The sequence below is a fragment of the Hemitrygon akajei genome, chromosome 11 (genome assembly GCF_048418815.1).
Source record: "Hemitrygon akajei chromosome 11, sHemAka1.3, whole genome shotgun sequence".
NCBI classification, from domain to species: Eukaryota; Metazoa; Chordata; class Chondrichthyes; order Myliobatiformes; family Dasyatidae; genus Hemitrygon; species Hemitrygon akajei.
The window spans coordinates 10,823,826-10,848,625 of NC_133134.1; the positions used below are offsets into that span (position 1 = coordinate 10,823,826).

At 43.3% G+C, this 24,800-nt stretch overlaps 1 protein-coding gene across 1 annotated transcript in view; it reads right to left on the bottom strand.

Moving 5' to 3' along the window:
* LOC140736324 (uncharacterized) overlaps positions 1–11,017 on the bottom strand; it is a 134,035-nt gene extending 123,018 nt beyond the window's left edge. The window contains exon 1 of the mRNA XM_073062329.1: positions 10,359–11,017. Coding sequence (XP_072918430.1) covers positions 10,359–10,559 — 201 coding nt within the window. The 5' untranslated portion in view covers positions 10,560–11,017. The remainder of the gene's footprint in view (positions 1–10,358) is intronic.
* Positions 11,018–24,800: the final 13,783 nt, after the last annotated feature.

The window sequence follows — 24,800 nt, forward strand, 5'->3', positions numbered from 1 at the left end:
CCGCGCATGCGGTATAGCTCGGGGATGCTAGGGGCGGGGCCTCAACATGCACCGGTCGGCAGGTCATAGTCATGGTTGACCAAATCCTACCCCTGGCTAAATTGTTCCCAAGGAGGACGTCCATGTCAGTTCTCGGGAATTCTGATGGCACCCCTATTTCAACTGATCCATACACCAGCTCACAATCCAAAATGACCCTACGTAAGGACACCATTTCTGTCCATTTTCCTATTCCTCTCAGGGCTACCTCGCCCGTCTGAGGTCCAAATTGTAATATGTTACGGCTAATTAATGATAGCTCCGCCCCCGTGTCTCTCCAAATCCGTACGGGAATTGGTGGGTCCCCCTCCCTCACAGACACGGTTCCGTGTGACAGATAAATCTCAGACCCCTCGCGCTCTCTGCTTACCCGGGACCCTCTTGCCGATTTTCTGATTACCACTGCACACCCGATAGGGACCGCTGCTTTCCCTTTTTCTGGCTCCTTTCTCGGAGCAAAGCACCTAGATGCAATATGTCCTCCCTTTCCACAATTAAAACAGGTCAAGCCCGGAAATCTCGGGCCGCCTGGCCTTTCCTCCTCAACCTTACCACTAGCTCCCGGCGGGACCTTTGCCTCAGCCGGCGGACTTTCTTGGTCGTTCCCACGGTCTCTCGGGGTACTTTTATTCAAGGGAAACTTTGTCTTGTGGGTTAGGGCATATTCATCTGCGAACCTAGCAATTTCCGAGATGGACTTATTCGCCTTCTCATTCAAATACATCCGGATCTCCTCCGGAACACACCCTTTTAATTCCTCAATCAAAAATAACTCCCTGATATGCCCATAATCCCCGTCCACCTGTTCCGCGGTGCACCAACGGTCCAAGAGCACACCCTTCTCATGGGCTAGCTCGGTATACGTTTGATTCCACCCTTTCCGTAAATTTCTGAACCTTTGTCTATAAGCTTCAGGTACTAGCTCGTAACTCCGGAGAATGGCCTCCTTTACTTTGGCATAATTCTCTGCTTCCCCCTCCTCGACGGTCAATGCCGCATATGCTCGTTGTGCCTTCCCTTTTAACACACTTTATAACAACGCCACCCACTGCTCTTTGGGCCACTTCTGATTTACTGCCATCTTTTCAAAAAGCAAGAAATAACTATCAACATCCGTCTCTTCGAATGGAGGTACTACCCTCAACTCCTGACTAACATTAAACCTCTCCTCTCGGTCTAACCCTTGATCTCTTCGCTCTTTCCTTAACTTCTCCATCTCCCAGTCATGTTTCCTCTGTTTCTCTGCCTCCTCATACTCCCTCTCCTTCTCAGCTCTTTCCTCCTCCTTCTCAGCTCTTTCTTTCTCTTTCTCAGCTGCTTCCAGCTCCTTTAGCTGGAGCTCATGAACCCGTTTCCCCTCTAATTCCTTTAGTTGGAACGCCTGCTCCCTTTCTCTCTCAGCCCTTTCCTTCTCCTTCTCAGCTGCTTCCAGCTGCTTTACTTTAAATTCATGTTCCAACCTTAATTTCTCCAACTCTAACTGATCCGTCCCATTCGCTAGTACCTTTTCAGGGATATTTTCCAAATTCTCAGCTGCAAACACCTTCTTCCCAATGTAATACTAAGTTATGACCCTTCACACTTCCCGCTTTTTCATTGATGACCTTACCTCTGTGGGGTTTAACCCCTTCACCAGATTTACCAAGTCTAATTTTGTAGCCACCTCTAGCGCCCCCAGAGTTGGGTCTTTCATAAATTCATCCACGTCCATCTTTGCTGGTTTCCCGTCTGGCTACCTGCATACCAGATCCAAATTTTTTGACTTACAAACCCAATTCACTGACCTCCCAATTTGGTATCAAATCTCGAGACGAGGCCCCACGTTGTTATGAACCCCATAACTGGGTCACTTACCAGCAAAGATAGAGAGGTCCGCTGAAGTCTGATGGTACCATTTTTAAACGTTTTTATTTATAAAGGGGAACAAAAGTAAGGTTAATACAAACATTCAGATAATATACGTCGTCAATACTCAATCTAAAGCACGGGTATAGTAATAATCAACAATACGAAGTAGCTCTATCGTTTGTCTAGGGGTAAAACTATTGTCCGATGGAAATATCAAAGTCTCTGAAGTTCATGCAGGCTTTTAGCCTTTCGGGGACCGCTGGAGCTCACGTGTTGGAGAGAGAAAATAAACTTGCCAGCCTGTTGAACTCAAATCGTGGAATCGGGAACGTGAGTTCCCCGTCGTCAGTTCGGAATCCTTTTTGGGGTTATCAGCCACTCGATTCCCTAGCTAGGGGAACCAAATCACACGTGGCTCCTGAACAACTTCCCGTCCTTACGGGAGCGATGAGCGATGGTGTCTCCGTCTGGTGCGTCGCTGGAGTACTGCCTCCTGCAGTCTCCTTTTTATCATGACTGGCAAATTTGTAAATGTCAATCAAGGTAGGGTGATACAATCCCCACCCCACATTGCCCGAGGGTGTCCATGTCCCTGATAGCTGGCACGTACTATAGAGTTGCAATTCACACAGGTGCCTCTAAGAACAATGGTCAAATCCATTGAATTGTCTCTCATTTCCTGGGTCCAAGACCCGAATTAATAGCGATCTTGCAATTCTCCGGAAGGAGGGGGCTGGTCCCGCACCCTTCGGCCCCTCAGAGCTGTGGTACATTCATAACACAAGTCCATCTGACCCACAAGGATTGCATTCCTTGTCAACTGAATCAAATACCTCAAACTTTTTCTGAGCTCCATTACTAGGTTCAGTACCACGTGCATCCACATCTTGGACACACTCAAACGGGACATTTGCCTCTTCCAGGCTTTCAATACCCGTACCCGGTCCAAATTCTAAATTCCCCGATCCTCCCAGCTACTCTCTGGGCAACTCCCTTCCAGAGTAAACTCAACCCCGTGGGCTGAAACAACCTCATCTGCCAACCCAGCAGACTTCTTCAAGGTAAGGGCACCCTTTTCATCTAGGACTGCCCTTATTTCATTATCGGGAACACCTTTAGAATTTTCCACTTCTTCAAACAGTTCTGCCAAACCAGACAGATCATCCATGTCCAACCCTGGACCTTTCAACAGCTTTATCTGTTTCTCATCTTTATTTCGTGCCTCTAGAACTTTTTTCCCTCGCTAAGGGTAGGTCTACCTCCTCTCCCTTACTTTCTTTCACTTTACTACTCTTAGTTTTACCACCTTCTAAACCCTCGTGGTACAGGGTCGGTAAAAACGTCTCCGCCAAATTGATACTGGCCGGATTTAAACTGCTCTCATTCTCAGCTGCCTTTCTCGACATGCTGTGAGTGATCGCGCATGTGGGATAGATCTTGGAATCTAGGGGCGGGGCCTCCACCGGCTGTCTCGTCAGCTTCATTGCTGACCAAACCTTACAACCGGCTAAATCATTACCCAGAAGGACGTCCACGTCAGTTCTCGGGAATTCTGATCGCACCCCCATTTCAACTGGTCCAGAGACTAGCTCACAATTTATAATGATCCTATGCAAGGGCACCGTTTCCGTCCCTTTTCCTATTCCTTTCACAGCTACCATTCCCGTCTTGCGACCAAAATCCAGTACCTTACTGCTAATCAATGACAGTTCAGCCCCCGTGTCTCTCCAGATTCGCACGGGAACTGGTGGGTCTCCCTCTCTCACAGACAAGGTTCCGTTTGACATACAAGTCTCAGACCCTTCTCGTACCCTGTCTACCTGGGGCTCTCTTGTCGATTTACTGATTACCATGGCACATCCAATAGGGACCGCTGCTTTCCCTTTTCCTGTCTCCTTCCTCGGAGCAAAGCACCTAGATGTGATATGTCCCCCCTTTCCACAATTAAAACAGGTCAAGCCCGGAAATCTCTGGCCGTCTTGCCTCTCCCCCTCAATCTTACCACTGGCTCCCGGCGGGACCTCGGCCTCAGCCGGCGGGCTTTCTCTATCATTCCCACGGTCTCTCTGGGAACTTTTATTCGAGGAAATCTTTGTCTTGTGGGTTAGGGCATATTCATCTGCGAACCTAGCAAATTCAGAGATGGACTTGTTCGGCTTCTCATTCAAATACATCCGGATATCCTCCGAAACACAACCTTTAAATTCCTCAATCAGAATTAACTCCCTGAGATGCCAAAAATCCTCTTCCACTATTTCTGCTGTACACCAGCCATCCAAGAGCACACCCTTCTCATAGGCAAACTCGGTATACGTCTGATTCCACCCTTTCTTAAAATTTCTGAACTTTTGTCTATACGCTTCAGGTACCAATTCATAAGTCTGGAGAATGGCCGCTTTTACTTTGTCATAACTCTCCGCCTCTTCCTCCTCCATGGACAACGCCGTATATGCCCGTTGTGCCTTCCCTTTTAACTCACTTTGTAACAGTGCCACCCACTGATCTCTGGGCCACTTCTGATTCACTGCCACCTTTTCAAAAAGCAAGAAGTAACTATCAACATCCGTCTCCTCGAACAGAGGTACTAACCTCAACTCCTGACTAACATTAAACCGCTCCTCTCGGTCTGACCCTTGATCTCTTCGCTCTTGCCTTAACTTCTCCATCTCCAAGTCATGTTTCCTCTGTTTCTCTGCCTCCCTCTCCTTCTCAGCTCTTTCCTTTTCTTTCTCAGCTCTCTCTCTCTCCTTTTCAGCTGCTTCCAGCTGTTTTAACTGAATTTCATGCTCCCTTTGTCTCTCAGCCCTGTCCTGCTCCCTTTTCACCTCCAACTCCTTTAGCTGGAGCTCATGCTCCCTTTTCACCGCTAACTCTTTTAGCTGGAGCTTATGCTCCCTTTGTCTCTCGGCCCTTTCTTTCTCTTTCTTGGCCTTTTCTTTCTCCTTCTCAGCTGCTTCCAGCTGCTTTAACTTAATTGCATGTTCCAACCTTAATTTCTCCAACTCTAACTGAGCCGTCCCACTAGCTGGTACCTTTTCAGGGATATTTTCCAATACTTCAGCTGCAAACACATTCTTCCCAATATAATACTGAGTTATGGCCCTTCGCACCTCCCGCTTTTTCATTGACAATCTCACCTCTGCGAGGTTTAGCCCCTTCGCCATATTTATCAACTCCGATTTGGTGGCCGCCTCTAGCGCCTCCAGAGTCGGGTTTTCTATAAATTCACCCACATCCATCTTTGCTGGTTTCCTGTCTGGCTACCCGCGTAACCAGATCCAAGTTTGGACTTACAAGCCCGATTCACTGGCCTCCCAATTTGGTGTCAAATCCCGAGACGAGAACCCCAATTGTTACGTACCCCGTAACTGGGTCACTTACCAGCAAAGATAGAGAGGTCCGTTGAAGTCTGATGGTACTATTTTTAACAGTATTTATTGATAAAAATACACAAAAATAATATCAATGCAACCATACAGATAATATACGTCGTCAAGACTAAATCTAAAAGCGCGGGTATAATAATAATCAATAAGAAATAGCTCTATCGTTGTCTAGGGGATAATGTATTGTCCGATGGAAATATAAAAGTCACTCAAGTTCATTCAAGCTGCAGCTTTTGGTTGGAGTCAAGAGAGAGAGTTTAAAACTTGCCCATTCCTTTTATGATGTCAATCCTTCGAGAGTAGTTGGGGCTGATATCTCCTTTAGCTAAGCCGTCTTCCGTGGTAAGGCCTCGATCCCGGGCAATGGGAAAGGACACACATGGACCTTCCACTGGCTGTCGCTATTAAACGCTGTCACGGGATTTCCAACGTTTCTCCTCTGGTGCGTCTGAAGGGGCCATTCCCCAGACCCTCTTTTATCCCCACTCACGGGGTCTCAGATGTCAATCAGGGTGGAATGATGCCATCCCCCAACCAGCCCACATTGCCTGAGGGCTTCCACGAAGCACAGTACTCAATACACAATTCCGTCTCCGAGAGACAGTGACCTGTTCCGTGGCTTTGTATCGCTGAGGGCCAGGACATTCCAAACATCTCTCTCTCATTTCCTGGGTCTCCTGACCTGAATTAGGAACGATCTTGCGATTCTCAAGAAGGAGGGGGCCACTCTGCACCCCTCGGCCCCTCAGAGTTGGGCACAGGCGTAACACTGGTAACTTGGGACAACTCTTAAAGAACAAAACCTAATAGAGAAAATAACCGGGATTCCCTTCGCTTATTTCGGACATTACGCTGCTATATTGGGACAGGAGACAATCGCCGTACAGCATCTAACTAATGTCAATTGTGCACTTGTATGGCTGGTAGACAGTACACCATGGTTATAGGGAAGTTTTTCAATTGCATCATTTGCATGTGTTTGTGCTCAAAAAGCTGTGATTATTATCTCTGATAGTTCACAAGAAATAAGCGGTAAGACAGTTCAGAACTATTTTGCTCACTGCGGTTCAAACATTCAGACTTAAAAACAGCCGGAGTGAAAATGAAACAATTTCGCTACTTCAGTAAGTTAGGACCTACGAAGCTTTGAAACTATCGACAATCATCTTGAATGTTACAATGAAAATGAATATTTGGAGGATGCGATCATCAAAGCATTTAAAAATAATTAAATAAAGGCAGCCCTTTATCAGACTGGGTGTCTGAGCTGACTTTCTTCATTTATAATGAATCAAAAGAACACAACAGTGATAACCATAAGGAACTAATACACAGTTTTATATACTGTTCGAGTATTGGTAGCATTCTAATTTGCTCTGTACTTGTCAACGTGGAGCAGAGAGTGAGTTTGTGAATCTGGTGGGAGCAGAGGTTGTTGGGAATGGCGAGGGTGGAGTGTCGCGGGAGGGCTGTGGCAGAAAAGGACATGTGCACAGAATTCATTACTCAGTTAAATGGTAGACTGTCATATTTTTAACTCTCCACGAAACTTCGGCTACTTTGCGCAGCCGTTTAATTGATTGTCTTTGAACCGATGTGTCCTAACAAACTGAAATCCATGGTGTATAAAACATTGCCTCAAGAGAGACGACTCTGAAAAATAACCATCACAGATGAAGAACTTCAGTCAGATACTTACTGCACATGGAACATAGAATAGTATCGCACAGGAACAGGCTCTTCTGACCACAATGTCTTTGCCAACCAAAATCCCAATTCAACCTATTCTCTTCCGCCTGTACTTGATGCATATTGCTTCGTCCTTTGCGCCCCTTGTGTCTATCTAACAAACTCGAACACTGTTATCGAATTTGCCTCCTCCACTCCCGTGTAGCATGCTGCAGATACCCACTAACCTTTGTGTTAAAAGAACTGCCAACCACGTCTCCTTTAAATATTCCCCCTCTCAGCTTAAACACATGCCCTCGGTAGTACAAACGTGCAGTTACAGCGACACTTTTTGACATCTCAGGGCATTCCTGAGTTCGGAGTTCAACTGCAGCACTGTCTGGAAGGTATTTGCTGTGAACCGCGTGGGTTTCCTCCGGGTACTCCTGTTTCCGCCACAGTCCAAATACTTTATAGGTTAATTAGTCATTGTCCATGGTCCTGTGACTTGGCTGGAGTTAGAAGCTGAGTTGTCGGACGCTGCTGACTCGGAGAAAATCCACGCGCTCACGGGAAGGATTCAGAAACTTTCTCGTGGAGGACGCCAAATTCCAAATGCCGAAGCCTCGAACAGTAATAGCGTCGCGCTAACTGTAACATTACATTAAGCAGGCATTCCACGACCCATTTCACCCTTCCGAATAGACTGATTGAGCTCATCCCTGACACTTCTATATTCCACAAAACGCAGTCTGAGGCAACCCTTACATACATTGTCTTTTAGGACTCTACAACTCATGTTCTCAGTATTACTTATTTAATTTTTTTTTGTATTTGCACACTTTGTCATCCTTGAAACATTGGTTGATTATCAGTCAGTTTTTTTTATCAGGTGTATTTTTTTATTCGAGTGTATTTCTTTTTTCTACCATGGATGCCTGCAAGATTAGAATCTCATGTAGTATACAGTGGCATGCAAAAGTTTGGGCACCCCTGGTCAAAATTTCTATTTTCGCTAAGCGAGTAAAAGATGACCTGATTTCCAAAAGGCATGAAGTTAAAGATGATACATTTCTTTAATATTTTAAGCAAGATTACTTTTTTATTTCATCTTTTACAGTTTCAAAAAAAAAACAAAAAAGGAAAAGGGCCCAAAGCAAAAGTTTGGGCACCCTGCATGGTCAGTACTTAGCAACACCACCTTTGGCAAGTACATATCTTGTAAATGCTTTCTGTAACCAGATAAGAATCTTTCAATTCTTGTTTGAAGGATTTTTGCCCATTCTTCCTTGCAAAAGGCTTCCAGTTCGGTGAGATTCTTGGGCCATCTTGCATGCACTGCTCTTTTGAGGTCTATCCACAGATTTTCATGATATTTGGGTCGGGGGATTGTGAGGGCCATGGCAAAACCTTCAGCTTGCGCCTCTTTAGGTAGTCCATTGTGATTTTGAGGTGTGTTTAGGATCATTATCCTGTTGTAGAAGCCATCCTCTTTTCATCTTCAGATTTTTTTACAGATGGTCTGATGTTTGCTTCCAGAATTTGTTGGTATTTAATTGAATTCATTCTTCCCTCTACCAGTGAAATGTTCCCCGTGCCACTGGCTGTAACACAAGCCCAAAGCATGATCGATCCAGTCCCGTGCTTAACAGTTGGAGAGGTGTTCTTTTCATGAAATTCTGCACCCATTTCTCTACAAACATACCTTTGCTCATTAAGGGAGCTACTCTCTGGAGAGGAGGAGGATGAGAGGAGACATGATAGAGGTGTACAAGATATTAAGAGGAATAGATAGAGTGGATAGCCAGCACCTCTTCCCCAGGGCACCACTGCTCAGTACAAGAGGACATGGTTTTAAGGTAAGGGGTGGGAAGTTCAAGGGGGATATTAGGGGAAGGTCTTTTACTCAAGACAGTGGTTGGTGCATGGAATGCACTGCCTGAGTCAGTGGTGGAGGCAGATACACTAGTGAAGTTTAAGAGACTACTAGACAGGTATATGGAGGAATTTAAGGTAGAGGGTTATATGGGAGGCAGGATTTAAGCACAACATTGTGGGCCGAATGTCCTGTACTCTGCTGTATTGTTCTATGCTCTATATTCTATTGCGGCTAAAAAGTTCTAGTTTAACTTCATCAGTCCACATGACTTATTTCCAAAATGCATCAGGCTTGTTTAGATGTTCCTTTGCAAACTTCTGACGCTGAATTTTGTGGTGAGGACGCAGGAAAGGTTTTCTTCTGATGACTCTTCCCTGAAGGTCATATTTGTGCAGGTGTCGCTGCACAGTAGAACAGTGCATCACCACTCCAGATTCTGCTAAATCTTCCTGAAAGTCTTCTGCAGTCAAACGGGGGTTTTGATTTGCCTTTCTAGCAATCCTACGAGCAGTTCTCTCGGAAAGTTTTCTTGTCTTCCAGACCTCAACTTGACCTCCACCGTTCCTGTTAACTGCCATTTCTGAATTACATTACAAACTGAGGAAATGGCTACCTGAAAACACTTTGCTATCTTCTTATAGCCTTCTCCTGCTTTGTGGGCATCATTTATTTTAATTTTCAGAGTGCTAGGCAGCTGCTTAGAGGAGCCCATGGCTGCTGATTGTTGGGACAAGGTTTGAAGAGTCAGGGTATTTATAAAGCCTTGTAATTTGCATCACCTGGCCTTTCCTAATGATGACTGTGAACAAGCCATAGCCCTAACAAGCTAATTAAGGTCTGAGACCTTGGTAAAAGTTATCTGAGAGCACAAATCGCTTGGAGTGCCCAAACTTTTGCATGGTGCTCCTTTCCTTTTTTTCCCCACTCTAAATTGTACAAAACAAAAATAATACACTAACCTTACTTAAAATGTTGAAAAGAATGTTTCATCTTTAACTTTGACTTTTTTGGAGATCAGTTCATCATCTACTCACTTAACTATTCACAGTAACAGAAAATTTGACCAGGGGTGCCCAATTTTGCATGCCAATGTATGGTGATATGAACTTTGACAATAAATTTACTTACAACTTTTTTTTTCTTTTTCCCCAAGTTCACCACCCTAGTTTTCATTTCCTTATTATTCTTGTTTTTCCTCCTCCCTGCTACGGCTCCCACACATCAGAGCTGGACTTGCTCCTTTACAGAGACTCCTAGTAAATTCTCTCCGTCTCCAGTCTATTAATGCCCTAATTTACTCTTTATAAATACTTGGAGAAGAATTCGTCATGTCCAAACTCTACCCAGCTTTACCGAGAAGAGGCAGTATCTGTACGCAAGTGGGAAGCTGTTTTGGAAGATGTGAAGGGAAAGAATACATGCCTAGCGTATTTTTTGGAATGTCCGATTTAATCGCTGCCAACACAATAGCCCAGGCGCGCAGGGAGTTGGTATACAAAATGTCCAACAATTGTTGGTCGGGAGCCGGCTCCTCTTACCTTCATGAGACTCAGGTGGGGCTTCTTCAGATCCAGGAGGTGCAGGTTCCCGATGATCGGAAGAGGAGTGGGTCCCGGGGGGAAGTTGAGCTCTTCGTGAGATTTAGACCCATTGCGCAAATAAACGAGAAACAACGCGGTGAGGGCGCAGAGAAGCACCAAAGTCACAGCGTCCAGTGAGTAAACACCGGCGAACAACATCTCCGGCTCCCTTGGACTGACAGCCTTTTCCAGCGATCAGGAGCAGGGTTCCAGGGCACAAAGTGACACGACTGGGGCGAATTCAGCTCTGCTGTGACGCTTCGTGCTACAATTGAAGCGAAATTAACCCCGGCCCCGCGGTAGCAACGGCCGTAGTCCCTCGTCCCCGATGAGAAATCAGTAATGTGCGCCTTGGAACAAATAGAGTCGCGTGTGTCCAGGAAAGGAGGGGTCAGTCGTTTTTCGTTCACGTGAAACACAATGTTCTGGCAAAGTGCAGCAAATGTTCCAGTATCTAAGTGAGAAGTTGAGTATCAGGTTGGAAGCGTATTTGACGTCAGGTGGTTACACTTTCAGTGGGAACAGCATGTTCTGTTCTGCTGTACGGTATTTGTCTGTTGACGGTTTTCTATTGATTCAGTGCCGACAAAACCTTTGAATCCTGGATTCTTCAGGGATCTTTAGTCAGTAACTGTCTGCAGAAAAATAGAATATCAAACAGATGCAAAACACACTGCGGAGTCCAACTGGGTTCGTCTCTGTATGGAATTAGTCAATGGTTCAGATCAGACGCCCTTCTCCGGAAATGGGGAAGAGACTATCCATTTTAACTTGCAGTGTGGGTGACAGAGGGTTGGATTTGGTTAAAGGTTTTCCCATGCAGAGAAAAGAAAGGGAAACGTTCTCATCTTGAAATCCACCCTGATTTAGTTTCAACCCATGAACATTTTCCAAGCGTCATCTGAATCTCAGATGACAATTCAGTTCATTGACTCATACACCAGGGTGCAATTAAATCCCACGCTCGCGTGAAACTCAGAGTAATCAGGATGCAGTGCAGAGCAATAATAAATACAGTACATACAACAACTCGTGTCAAATAACAGAATGGCAGTGATTATAATAACTTTGCAATAAAGTCCAGCAATACCTCTTGCATTCAACTGCAACGGGTCTTAAGTTCCCCTGCTTTCTCTCGTTTTCCTTTCTTTTAAAATAATGGAATCAGATTTGCGATCCTCTAAACTGCTGGGACCGCTCTTATAGAGTAACGCCGATGTATTCAGCACTTGCACGCAACCTTCTCTCTAGCGTAAACAGAAACTATTCTGCAGGTCGTTGGCAACACACTCGCACACAATGATGGAGGAACTCAGCGAGTCAGGCGGCATCTGGGGAGGGGAACAAACAGTCGACGTTTCGGGCCGATGCCTTTCATCAGGACTAGAAAGTAATGGAGCCGAGTTCTTCTGCAAGTATTTATAAAGAGTAAATTAGGCCATTAATAGACTGGAGACGGGACAAGTTCACTGGTGGCAGCTGTAAACGATCAAGTTGAACTCTGACTTGAGGGAGCTGTTCCAGGAAGGAGGAAGAAAAGGATAGCGTGATGACGAAAGCTAGGACGGTGAACTTAGTCAAAGAGGGAAAAAAAAATTGAAAGTGAATTTATTATCAAAGCCCATATATATCACAATATACTACAAGAAAATCTAATCTTGCAGGCATTCATAGTGGAACAAATGAAAAAAAAAACTCCACACAAACAAATGCTAGCAAACAGCCAATATTCCAAAAATGACAAAATGTACATATACAAGAAAGTAAATAAGTAAGCAACACATTCAAAATGCTGGAGGAACTTAGAGGGGCAGGCAGCATTTGTGCAAAAGAGCCATGGTCGATATTTCGGGCCGAGAAGAATCTTTTCCATAGATGCCGCCTGACCCGCTGAGTTCCTCCAGCATTTTGTGTGTGTTGCTTTGGATTTCAGTATCCGCAGATCTTCTCGGGCTTGAGTTGAGCAGTCAATATGAGGGAGTGCATAAAAAGAACTATCTTTCAATCAGGACCGCAATCGAGATTTAAAAGGCAGAGATTGGCAGCAGTTTGCCTGGGTTGAGGAGCGGACTATCGACAGGAGGATTCATTAGAAAGGGCCAGTAAAAACACAGCAAGTGCAAGCGGAAAGACCATCCTTTTGAATGCTTAGAGTGGATTTGGCTCATCAGGCTTAGGCGAGATAAAGTATCTCAGAAATTTCTCTCTTTCTGCCAGGAGATGGGAACTGGAGAGATAGTGCTGAGGATACAAAGACAATGAGACTTCGAGCAAGTTCACTGACACCCTGTCCACCTGTCCATTCTGTGGGCGGCAGGGGTTAGTGTACCAGGCTTACACGGAAAGTGTGAGGTTGCAGATCCTCTTTCAGTTTCTCAAGGAGCTGCCGCTGAGGTTCCGATTGCACTTTATTCCCGCGCTCCTCATACACGGGCACCCAGTTTGGAAGGGGCGGGCGTGAGGAGGATCTCCTGGTGGACTCAGTCCTGGCCCTGGCCAAGATGGTTGTGGCCATATTTTAATCTGAGTGTACTTACTGTCTTGAAAATACTGACTGCCTGTAAGACTGAGAAGGTGCTCAGGAAGCTTAATGGTCTGAGGGTGGATAAATCTCCTGGACCTGATGGAATACACCCTCGGGTTCTGAAGGAAGTAGCTGGAGAGGTTGTGGAGGCATTAACGATTATCTTTCAAGAATCGATAGATTCTGGCATTGCACTGGGTGACTGGAAAATTGCAAATGTTACTCCACCATTTAAGAAAGGTGGGAGGCAGCAGAAAGGAAATTATAAACCTGTTAGCCTAACATCAGTGGTTGGGAAGCTGTTGGAACCCATCGCTAAGGATGAGATTATGGAGTACCTGGGGGCACATGACATGATAGGCCAAAGCCAGCATGGTTTCCTGAAAGGAAAATCCTGCCTGACAAACCTACTGCAATTCTTTGAGGAAATTACAAGCAGGGTAGACAAGGGAGATGCAGTTGACGTGGTGTACTTGGATTTTCAGAAGGCCTTTGACAAGGTGCCACACATGAGACTGCTTAGCAAGATAAGAGCCCATGGAATTACAGGGGAGTTATTATTGTGAGTGGAGCATTGGCTGGTTGGCAGTAAACAGAGAGTGGGAATAAAGGGGTCCTACTCTGGCTGGCTGCCGGTTACCAGTAGAGTTCCACAGGGATTGCTGTTGGGACCACTGCTCTTTACAATGTACATCAATGATTTGGACTACAGTAATAATAGATCAGTGGCCAAATTTGCCGATGATACAAAGATAGGTAGAGGAGCAGGTAGTGTTGAGGAAACAGAGAGCCTGCAGAGAGGCTTAGATAGTTTAGGGGAAATGGCAGGAAGTGCAAATGAAATACAATGTGGCAAAGTGTATGGTCATGCACGTTGGTGGAAGAAATAAACAGGCAGACTATTATTTAGATGGGGAGAGAATTCAAAATGCAGAGATGCAAAGGGGCTTAGGAGTCCTTGTGCAGGATACCCTAAAGGTTAACCTCCAGGTTAAGTTGGTGGTGAAGAAGGCAAATGCAATGTTGGCATTCGTTTCTAGAGGTATATTATATAAGAGCAGGGATGTGATATTGAGGCTCTGTAAGGCATTCGTGAGACCACACTTGGAGTTTTGTGTTCAATTATGGGCTCCTTATTGTAGAAAGGATATACTGACATTGGAGAGTGTTCAGAGAAGATTCACAAGAATGATTCCAGGAATCATTACCATATGAGGAACGTCTGGTAGCTCTTGGGCTGTATTCCCTGGAGTTCAGGAGAATGAGGGGAGGATCTTATAGAGACATTACGAATGTTGAAAAGGCCTGAACAGATTAGATATAGCAAAGTTATTTCCCATGGTAGGGGATTCTAGGACAAGAGGGCACGACTTCAGGATTGAAGGATGTCCTTTTAGAACTGAGATGTGGAGAAATATACTTCAGTCAGGGGGTGGTAAATGTGTGGAATTTGTTGTCACAAGTGGCTGTGGAGGCCAAGTCATTGGGTGTATTTAAGGCAGAGATAGATAGGGTCTTGATTAGCCAGGGCATCAAAGGGTATGGGGTGAAAGCAGGGGAGTGGGGGTAACTGGAAGAATTGGATCAGCCCATGATTGAATGGCAGAGCAGACTTAATGGGCTGAATGGCCTTCTTCTGCTCTTATATCTTATGGTCTTATGGTCTTATCCCTCCCTCATCACTCCACCCTTGCCATTCCTAAAATCCTCTGTTCCTGCCAAGTTCACAACTTCACTTTCTGCTCCACATTGACAAATACAGAAGAAATTGGAAAGCTACCAATATTGCGACAGTATGTAAAACTGTGTATTAGTTCCTTATGGCTATCAATGGAGAAATCAATCCAGTGTACCTGCTGTGCTTTTTTGATTAATTGTACCTGAACAAAGTCTGCACAGACACCCAATGCAGATAATAGATTTCTTTTATATAATCTTTGATGATTGCTTCTTCCAAATCTTCATTATCATTGCAATATTCAAGCTGTTTGTCAATACTTTCAAATCTTCATAGGTCCTACTTTCTAAAGTTGCAAAATTGTTTCATTTTTACTTCCGGCCATATCTGGCATTTGTAAGTCAGAGTTTTCTCAATTAGTTTTTGTTCTTTAAGAGTTATCCCAAATTGTTTCCGGTGACGTCATCGTCGAGAATGACAGCTTAAGTCACTAACTCCTCCGGAAAAACACGTATTAAGCCCTGTTAACCCATCAAATATAATATTTTTCAAAAAATATTTCAACTGAAAAGAGGGGCAAGAATGGGGAAAAATAATGGAAATAAAAAAGCGACACTGTGGAGCCTGCGGCCGAGAGGAGTGCAGCAAGTGGCTCTCCTACCCGACCGTGTGCTAGCGAGGCGGACGCTGGGCCTTGCTCAGGTGAAGCGGCGAATATCTTCGAAATCCTGAAGGAAATAATGGAGGTCCAGAAAGATATAAAACAGCAGCTCCGTGATATTAATTCAGAGCTCGTCAGCGTCAATCAAAAAATAGCGGTGGCAGAGACTCGAATTGAGAAGGTGGAATATCGCATTCAAAATGTGGAACGGATACTGAGTAAGACAATAAAAATACTAAATCACCAAGAAGGTAAACTGCTTGACCTGGAGGGTAGATCACGGTGGAAACATATCAGAAACTACAACGTTCCCGAAGGAGCGGAGGGCTCGTCTATGATGGAGTTTGTCGGATAGTTACTGCAGGACGCGTTGGATCTTCCCCCGACTTATGGAGCTGGAAGTCGAAAGAGCCCACCGCATGTTAGTCCCAAAACCTACCCAGGATAGAAAGCCACGCTCAATAATAATTAAATTCCTTCGGTACAGCACCAAGGTGGAGATTCCACGAAGGGCCTGGGGTAAGAAGAGAGTGTTTTTTGACAATAAATTAATATATTTCGACCAAGATTACCCCCCCCCCAGCGGTCCTCCAGAAACGCAAAGAATACCCTGAAGTAAAGCGAGTACTAAAGCAAAATAAGATTAGATTTCAAACTCCATACCCTGCTAAACTTAGAGTGTTTTATGACAACCGGACGCAGTTGTACCAGACAGTGGAAGGGGCGACTACAGACATGAAGGCCAGAGGGTTGCCCGTCAGCATGACCAAAACGAAGGAAAGCCTGGCTGAGGAATTATCCTGCTCCGCTTGGGAAATAATGCAAGAAACAAGAAGGCAGGAGACGGGAGGAGGCTGAAAGAAATATATCAGGAAGACCGGGAGATTCCCAAAGACAGTTCTCAGGGAAATCTTTTCTGTATAATGGATTTGTTCACTGACTGTTATGAATACTGCAATAGGTGCCCTCAACTCACAAGTAGGATGGGTTATCCCCCACAGCTAGACATTTCCTCTAGCTCAACCCAGGGTCATCTACTAGAGACCTCAGCCTTGGAATCACATGCTTGTTGCCATTTTTGTTATTATTTGCGTTTCTTGGTTCTTATTTGTTCAGGGAGTTGATCAATTAAATTTTATTTGAATTTCAATGATACATTGACAGATAAATACAGATGGCTAAGGACAATGTAAAGTTCATTTCTTTTAATGTCAATGGGCTACTAAATCCAATCAAACATAAGAGAATTTTATCCAAAATGAAAAAAGAACACGCCCATGTAGTATATTTACAGGAAACTCATTTAAGTGATAATGAGCATAAAAAACTAAAGAGAATGGGCTTCACTAATCTGTTTTTCTCCTCATATAAATCAGGATATAGGAGGGGAGTTGCTATTCTTATCTCAAGTAAGCTAAAATTTGAAAAAGTATTTGAAATGAGAGATAAAGAGGGCAGATATTTTCTGGTAAGAGGGAATACAGACGGCAATTCAGTTACTGTATTGAATATATACGCACCCCCGGGAAGTGATATTGGTTTCTTTCAGAAAATTACTAATATTATGGTAACAGAAACAGAAGGTCTCCTGATATGTGAGGGAGACTTAAATTTACAATTACAACCAAACTTTGACTCTTCCAATAGAAAAACCTATGAAACAAAATCTTTACATAAGAAATTTAATACACTTTTTGAGGATGTTGGTTTAATTGATATATGGAGGGACATTTTCCCTGACAGAAGGGATTACACTCATTATTCTGCTCCCCATTCTGTATATACAAGAATAGACTATTTCATAACATTTGTAAAAGACAAAGACAAAATAAACACCTGTGGAATTGGGACAATAGATGTAAGTGACCATGCACCTATATATTTATCAGTTGATTTTGACCTACAACCAAAGAATACTATTTGGAAACTAAATTCAAGTCTACTCAATGATCCATACTTTAAGGAACAAATTAAAAAAGAAATTGGTCTCCACTTAGAATTTAATGATAATGGAGAGGTTTCACCTCCCATTTTATGGGATACTCTGAAGGCGGTCTTCAGAGCGAAAATTATAGTGATATCTTCATATAAGAAAAAAATAAGGAATAAAACATTAGAGGAATTACAAAATAGGCTGAAGGAACTAGAGAAAAAACATAAATTGAATTTGGCACAGGATACATTAGGGGAAATTAAAAGAATTAGGAATGATATAAATAATTTGGCTACGCAAGAAATCAGGAAAAACTTAATGTTACTGAAACAGAGACATTATGAAAGTGGATCGAAATCTATGAAAATACTGGCGTGGAAACTGAAAAAAAAGATAGCAGAAAATACAATTCATAGAATTAGGGACCCAAGAACAAAAATGATAAAAAAATAAGCTAAGTGAAATTCAAGAAGCTTTTGAAGTGTTTTACAAAACTGTATATTCCAGAGTTCCGGGGGAAGCATAACCCAAATCGACACCTTCTTGAATTCTCTAGTTACCCACTTTAAGCAAAGAACAAAATAAAACAATGACTGCTGATATAACTGAAGTTGAATTAAAAGCTGCAATTAGTAGGCTTAACTTAAGCAAGTCATCAGGATCAGATGGGTATACGGCAGAGTGGTACAAAGAATTTAAAAATGAGTTAATTCCTGTCTTACTCCCCACACTGAACTGGGCTCTGAAGAAGGCACAAATGCCACCCAGTTGGAAGGAAGCAATAATCTCAGCTGTACCAAAAGAAGGCAAGAATAAAATGGAATGCAGGTCATTTAGACCAATATCTGTTCTTAATGTAGATTATAAGTTATTTACCTCCATCATGGCCAAACGATTAGAGGAGTTTCTACCCATACTGATACATAACGATCAGACAGGTTTTATATGACAACGCCAGACACAGGCCAATACACGAAGGACACTTCACATTATGGATCATATACAAAAAAATGAAATCGAAGCAATAGTGATAAGCGTGGACGCTGAAGAAGCATTTGATTTGGTTAATTGGAATTTTCTTTACAGACTTTTACATAGATTTTGTTTCCAAGACACAATTATTAAAACTATACAGACACTATATGAGAATCCTACTGCTAGGATTAAAATCAATGGATATTTATCAAATAGTCCTACCCTAGAAAGGAGCACGAGACAGGGTTGTGCATGGTGTTACGTACCCCGTAATTGGGTTTACAGACCAGCAGAAATAGAAGAATCCGTCGGAGTCTGGTGGTACCAAAAATTAAAGGTGTTTATTAGTAAACTACAGAATATAGTATCAAAAATGCAAATATACATATAAAACAGGCTAACAATAATAAACATAGAAGTGTAGGAATAATAATCAACAATATTAAACAAGCTCTATCAATGTCTAGGGGTAAATAAATTGTCATTGAAGAATATAAAGTTCAGTTCAGTTCATGTGTGCTAAGGTAGTTATGGTTGTGTTGCAATCGTCGGAGAGAGAGAGAGTGAGATGTAACAGCTGCAGCAGGCAAACCTTCTGTTGTCTTCTTATTCTGTCATACCATTGTGGTCATTCGGTTATGACCCCTCCGTCCTCGGCTAAACCGTTCTTCTGTGGTGGACTCGTCACTCTGGCATGAGTGGACACACACAAGCCCCCACCTTCCTGTGGGTGCACAACACTCGGTCAGTATCCATGGTGTGTCTGAGGGGTGTCTCCCCACACCTGTCTTTTAACCCCACTGACGGGGTATCAGCCATCCATCAACTCAAAATGACCATGTCCATCATATCAAGCCACTCCTGCTGTCTCCTCAGGAATGTTAAAGAGCAAAGTAACGTCCTTGCAGTGAAAGGTAAACAATCCAGGAAGAAGCCATAATACATAAATCAACTGTGTGTGTCTCTCGCTCTTATCTGTAGTAGATATCCCTGCCTCTGTGCTTCATCTCTCTCTCTCTCTCATTAGCAGCATAGCAATAGCAATAGTTCATAGTTCTCAAAAAGGGAGGGGGGAATGGTTAACTCTGCACCCCATTTCCATCACGTCTGTTCAGCACTCATAACAATGGTCACTGCTACTCTTCGCATTATATCTGGAACCATTAGCTCAGTACATCAGACAAAATGAAGATATCAGGGGAGTTACTATTAAAGGGGCAGAGCATAAATTGGCTTGTTATGCGGATGACATTTTGATCTATCTCGGGCAACCAACATACTCTTTACCTAAACTGATGCAATCCTTTGAACAATATGGTCAATTATCAGGATACAAGATCAACATAGATAAAACCCAATTACTTTCATATTACTATAGCTCACCAAGAGAAATTGAAATTCGATACCCCTGGGCATGGCACACAGAGTCTTTCAAATATTTGGGCATCATTATGCCAAAAGATTTGGCAAAATATCAGAATGTAATGATCAGCCTTTATATAAAAAATTAAGGAAGATGTGGCAAGATGGAAACTGATTCCTTTTCTTAGTCTCAGTTCAAGGATTGAGTCTATTAAAATGAATATACTGCCCAGACTGTTATATCTCTTTCAGACCCTACCAATAGAGATGAATCAAAATCAATTCAATGAATGGAACAAGATGCTATCAGGATATATTTGGCAGGGTTAAAGGCCTAGAGTTTGTCTCAAAACTTTGCAATTAGCAAAGGAAAGGGGAGGATGGGGCTTACCTTCTCTTAGAGATTATTATTTTGCAGCACAGTTGAGAGCTGTGATATGTTGGTGCAACCCATCATATAACGCTCAATGGAAAAACATTGAGGAGCGGGTACTTCCCATCTCCATACAAGCAATTTTGGCTGATAACAACCTGCAAAGGTACATAAATACTGTTGATAACCCATAGGTAAAATTGACTCTTAAAATGTGGAAAAGTACTATAAAAGAATATAGTCTAGAGGGAGATATTGCAATTCTTAAATGGTGTGCATATGACTCGGATTTTACACCAAATAAACTGGATGCTAGATTTAAGGACTGGACAGCTAAAGGAATAACAGTTCTTTGCAACATAATGAAAGAAGGAACACTGTTCAGTTTTGAAATGCTTAAAGAGAAACACTTATTAGAAAAACAAGATTTTTATCGGTATTTACAGATGTGACAATATGTTAATAAGACGCTTAAAAATGTGACCAAGGCAAATACATGCTTGATAGAGCTCTTTAGAAAAGCATATAATTCAGATAATGGTAGTAGAATCATTTCAAGCATGTATAAGGGGTTGTCAAATCTTAAAACACATTCGATCATACATTAAAACAAAATGGGAGAAGGAAGGAGGGATAATTATATCTGAGGAAGAATGGACAACAATATGGAGGTATCAATTGAAGTGTACCAGTTCACAGAAATGGAGGGAGTTTGGATGGAAAAACTTGATAAAATATTTTATTACACCCTCTCAGAAATCCCATTATGATAGTAACCTCCCTGTTTGCTGGAGAAATTGTGGAAATCAAAATGCAAATCATTATCATATTTTTTGGGACTGCCCTGCTATCAAAAACTATTGGAGGGGGATACACAATGCCCTACAAGACATCTTTAAATGTGAAATACCCTTGGAGAGTAAGACCATATATTTTGGATATATACCTCAATAATGGTTGAAAAGAGATAAATGTTTAATGAATATACTGTTGGTGGCTGGTAAAAAGACTCTTACTAGGAAATGGTTATCACAGGAGAGCCCAACTTTAAATATATGGATGGAAATTACAATGGACATTTACAAAATGGAGAAGATAACAGCATTGTTAATCATGAGCTGGAACAACTTGATTCATAGTGGGAAAAATGGTTTAACTACTTAATGCCTCATAGGCCTGATTTTATTCTTACAAATCAATATGTCGTAAAAAAAAATCACTCCCTACTTGTACATAGTTCGTTCCTTTTGCTTGTTTTTTCTTTCCACTCTTTTCTATAAGTGTATACCTCAGATAAATACTTTGTGGAGATTTGTGATATATATGAGTATATGATATATATGTACAATGTCTGAAATACATCTTATGGAAATGTTTGTTTGATGAACTTCAATTAAAAAAAATAAATTACAAAAAAAAGAGTTGTCTGAAATAACCAATGCCCCAGTTAACAGGAAGCCACTCTATTTGTTTGTATACCTACTTGGCTCACCTCCAACTGAGATGAGCTCTCAATCCCCTGCAGTTTGCTTTAAAGGAACACACTGGTGACCACAATGCTGTCATCTGCCAGCTGGTCAAAGCCCATTCCCTTTTGGATAAGCAGCACAGCACTGTAAAGATCATGTTTATTTGATTTCTCAAGTTCGTTCAATAACATGCAGCCCTCATTGCTGGGGGGAAAGCTCTGCTCAATGCAGTTTGGCACTTCCATTGTATCCTGGATAATGGACTACCTGACTGGCAGACCTCCACTTGTGCGATTAGAACTGTGTGTCAGACATGGCTATAAGCAGAACTGTGGCCCCACAGGGGACTGTATTGGCCCCCTTTCTGTTTACCCTGTATACCTCAAACCTTAGATACAACAATGATTCATGTCATCTGCAGAAATTCTCTGACTCCGCAATAGTAGGGAGTATAAAGGGAGGATGGGAAGATGAATACGGGGCCCCGGTGGAGAACTTTGTCAAATGGTGCAAGCTGCTCAACATCAGTAAGACAAAGGAGATGGTGATGGACTTTAGGAAGACTAAGCCTGCACTGCTCCCTGTTACTATTGATGGTGAGGAAGTGGATGTGGTCAGAACCTAGAAGTGACTGAGGGTGCACCTGGATAACAGAGTTGAGTGGAGCACAAATACAGAGGCTGCATACAAGAAGGACCAGAATCGCCTCTAAGTTCTGAGGAGATGGGTCGTTTGGGGTATGCAGGCCTTTCCTTTACATGTTCTATCAGTCTATTGTTGGTAGTACAATCTTCTGTGTGGTGGTGTGCTGGGGCAATGGCATCAACAGTGGTGAAGCCAACAGGCTCAATAAACTGATCGGAAAAGCTGGCTCTGTTATAGGAGTCAAACTGAAAAACACTGGAGGCTGCAGTACAACAAAGGACCCTATGGAAAATCCTGGCAATTCTGGACAATGTTTCTCACCCTCTGTGTACCACCTTGGCTAAACAGAGGAGCACTTTAGTAATAGACTAAGACAACTGCGCTGCTCCAAAGAGCGCTATATGAGATCATTCTTTCCCTCGGCCATTGGGCTCTGTAATAAGTGGGAAACCTATACCCTGTCTCTCTCACCCACCACCAGCTCCCGTCTCGCCCCTCCCACCCCCTGCCTCTCACCATCCACAGCCCACACCCTGTCTATCTCTTCATTTACAGATACTGCACAGAATGGGTCTTTCTGCCCCAATGAGCCTCCTGGCTCAGCAACCATTTGATCATAGATTAATCAAAGTAAGTTTAAAATGACCAAGTCACCTACCAACACACGTGGGGAAACAGGAGCACCCAGAGCTGAACGTACAGAGTCCTTACAGACAATGCTGGAATTTAACTAAGATCTCTGAAAGCCCAAGCTGTAATCAGATTGTATTAACTACTGCGTTACTGTTGCACCCTTAATCTCATGAAATGTATGGATATGGTGAATAGCTGAAATATTTTCCATGCTTTATGGAGAATATAAAACTAGATGCCAATATTTTAAGATGGAGGAGAAAGATATGAAAGAGATGTGAAAGGCAACACCATTATTTCCCCTCTATTTTAGCCATATAAACTGTAAAAGAGAGTCAAGGGTAGATATAGGACAAATACAAAATGATGCTGAATATATTGTAATGAGAGATGCAGAGATGGCAGAGGAACTGCATATGTATTTTGCATCAGTCTTCACAGTGGAAGACATCTGCAGTATACCGGACATTTAAGAGTGTCAGGGAAGTGAAGTTTCTGCAGTGAAAATTACGACTGAGAAGGTGCTCAGGAAGCTTAAAGGTCTGAGGGTGGATAAATCTCCTGGACATGATGGAATGCACCCCTTGGGTTCTGAAGGAAGTAGCTGGAGAGGTTGTGGAGGCATTAACGATGAACTTTCAAGAATCAATAGATCCTGGCATTGTACTGGGTGACTGGAAAATTAAAAGCAACAGACCTCCAACAATGACGGCCATTCTTCCATCTCGCAGCGCCGTCGGAGAACCAAGCATGTTCCTGCTGAACAGGAGTCAGAAGATCAAAGGGAATTCCCCACACGGCAGGCGAGGCTTAGATCCGAGTAACTTCAGGCATCGGTGGCATAACCTGAGGGCACTCAGCAACTAGTCCATCTATTTTACTAAGCAAACACGAGGAAATCTGCAGTCTGGACCCGAAACGTCGACAGTGCTTCTTCCTATAGACGCTGCCTGGCCTGCTGCGTTCCACCAGCATTTTGTGTGTGTTGCATCTATTTTACTAATTTCGTCCGGATCCTTTGATACTTGTTCAGAAATATACTTCTTCCAATTGACGATTGAACTCTGCTGTGGTTTATATGGGTGAGTGTGCCACAGAGTACCCATCCCATAGTTGGGAGGTCAGGGCAGAGGGAGGAGAGAGGATACCCCATCCGTTTCTCAGTTTCTACTAAAGCCCAACAGCAATCAAGAAGATGTTTCTCAAACGCAGAGTATCTGGTGGCAGCGCAAGGAAGCATTCGGGGCTAAAATGCCAGAGGCATATTTCTGACACAAAGCAGAGAAAATCTGCAGATGCTGGAAATCCGAGCAACACATACACACACAATGCTGGAGAAACTCAGCGGGCCAGGCAGCACCTATAGAAAAAAGTACTATCGACGTTTCTGGCCGAAGCCCTTCAGAGACATGTTCCTTCCTCTTTCATTCCGCCACAGGCTCTGGATTGCCGCATCATCTTTAACAGAAACTTACAGTTCAAGGGGGAAGCATTATCAATGAGGAGGCCGCAGCGACGGCCTTGTTGGCAGCCTCAAAAGCTGATCGTTGCTCCGGCCCCGTACAAACCTAAATTTCTTTCTGGTCACAGCGAACAATGGTCGAAGTGGCACAGTCAAATGGGGTTTATGACGTCGCCAGTATCCCGGAAGGGCAACAAAGTGTTGGGCTTCTTGTTTTGTCGTAGAGGGTGCTGCTTTGCCTACGGTTTTATTTCTGAGCTTATCCAGAATTATCCGATCGCCCATAGTCCTTTTTATCCCCAGAAAATGAATAGTTGGAGCTGGGCCCCGTGTTTCATCGGGGTTAATTTCCCATCCTCTCGATCGCATGTGATCAATCAAAGTATTAAGGGTTTCAAAAACCTCCTCTTCAGAGGACTCCCGCAACAGCCCATCATCTATATAGTGAGCTACTGGGGACAGGACACATTCACAGAGATCCTGAGCCACTACCCAATAGCAAATAGGACTACGGACAATGGACAGATCCCTGTGGAAAACGTGTAAAGGTGGACTGAAGACCCTTTATGGAAATGAAAACTGATCTTGGGAATGCTCAGCAATAGGAACGGGGAAGAAATTATTAGCCAAACCAATATCAGCATAATAAATCTTGGTCCCGCTAGAAAAGTTCTGAATCAGGGTC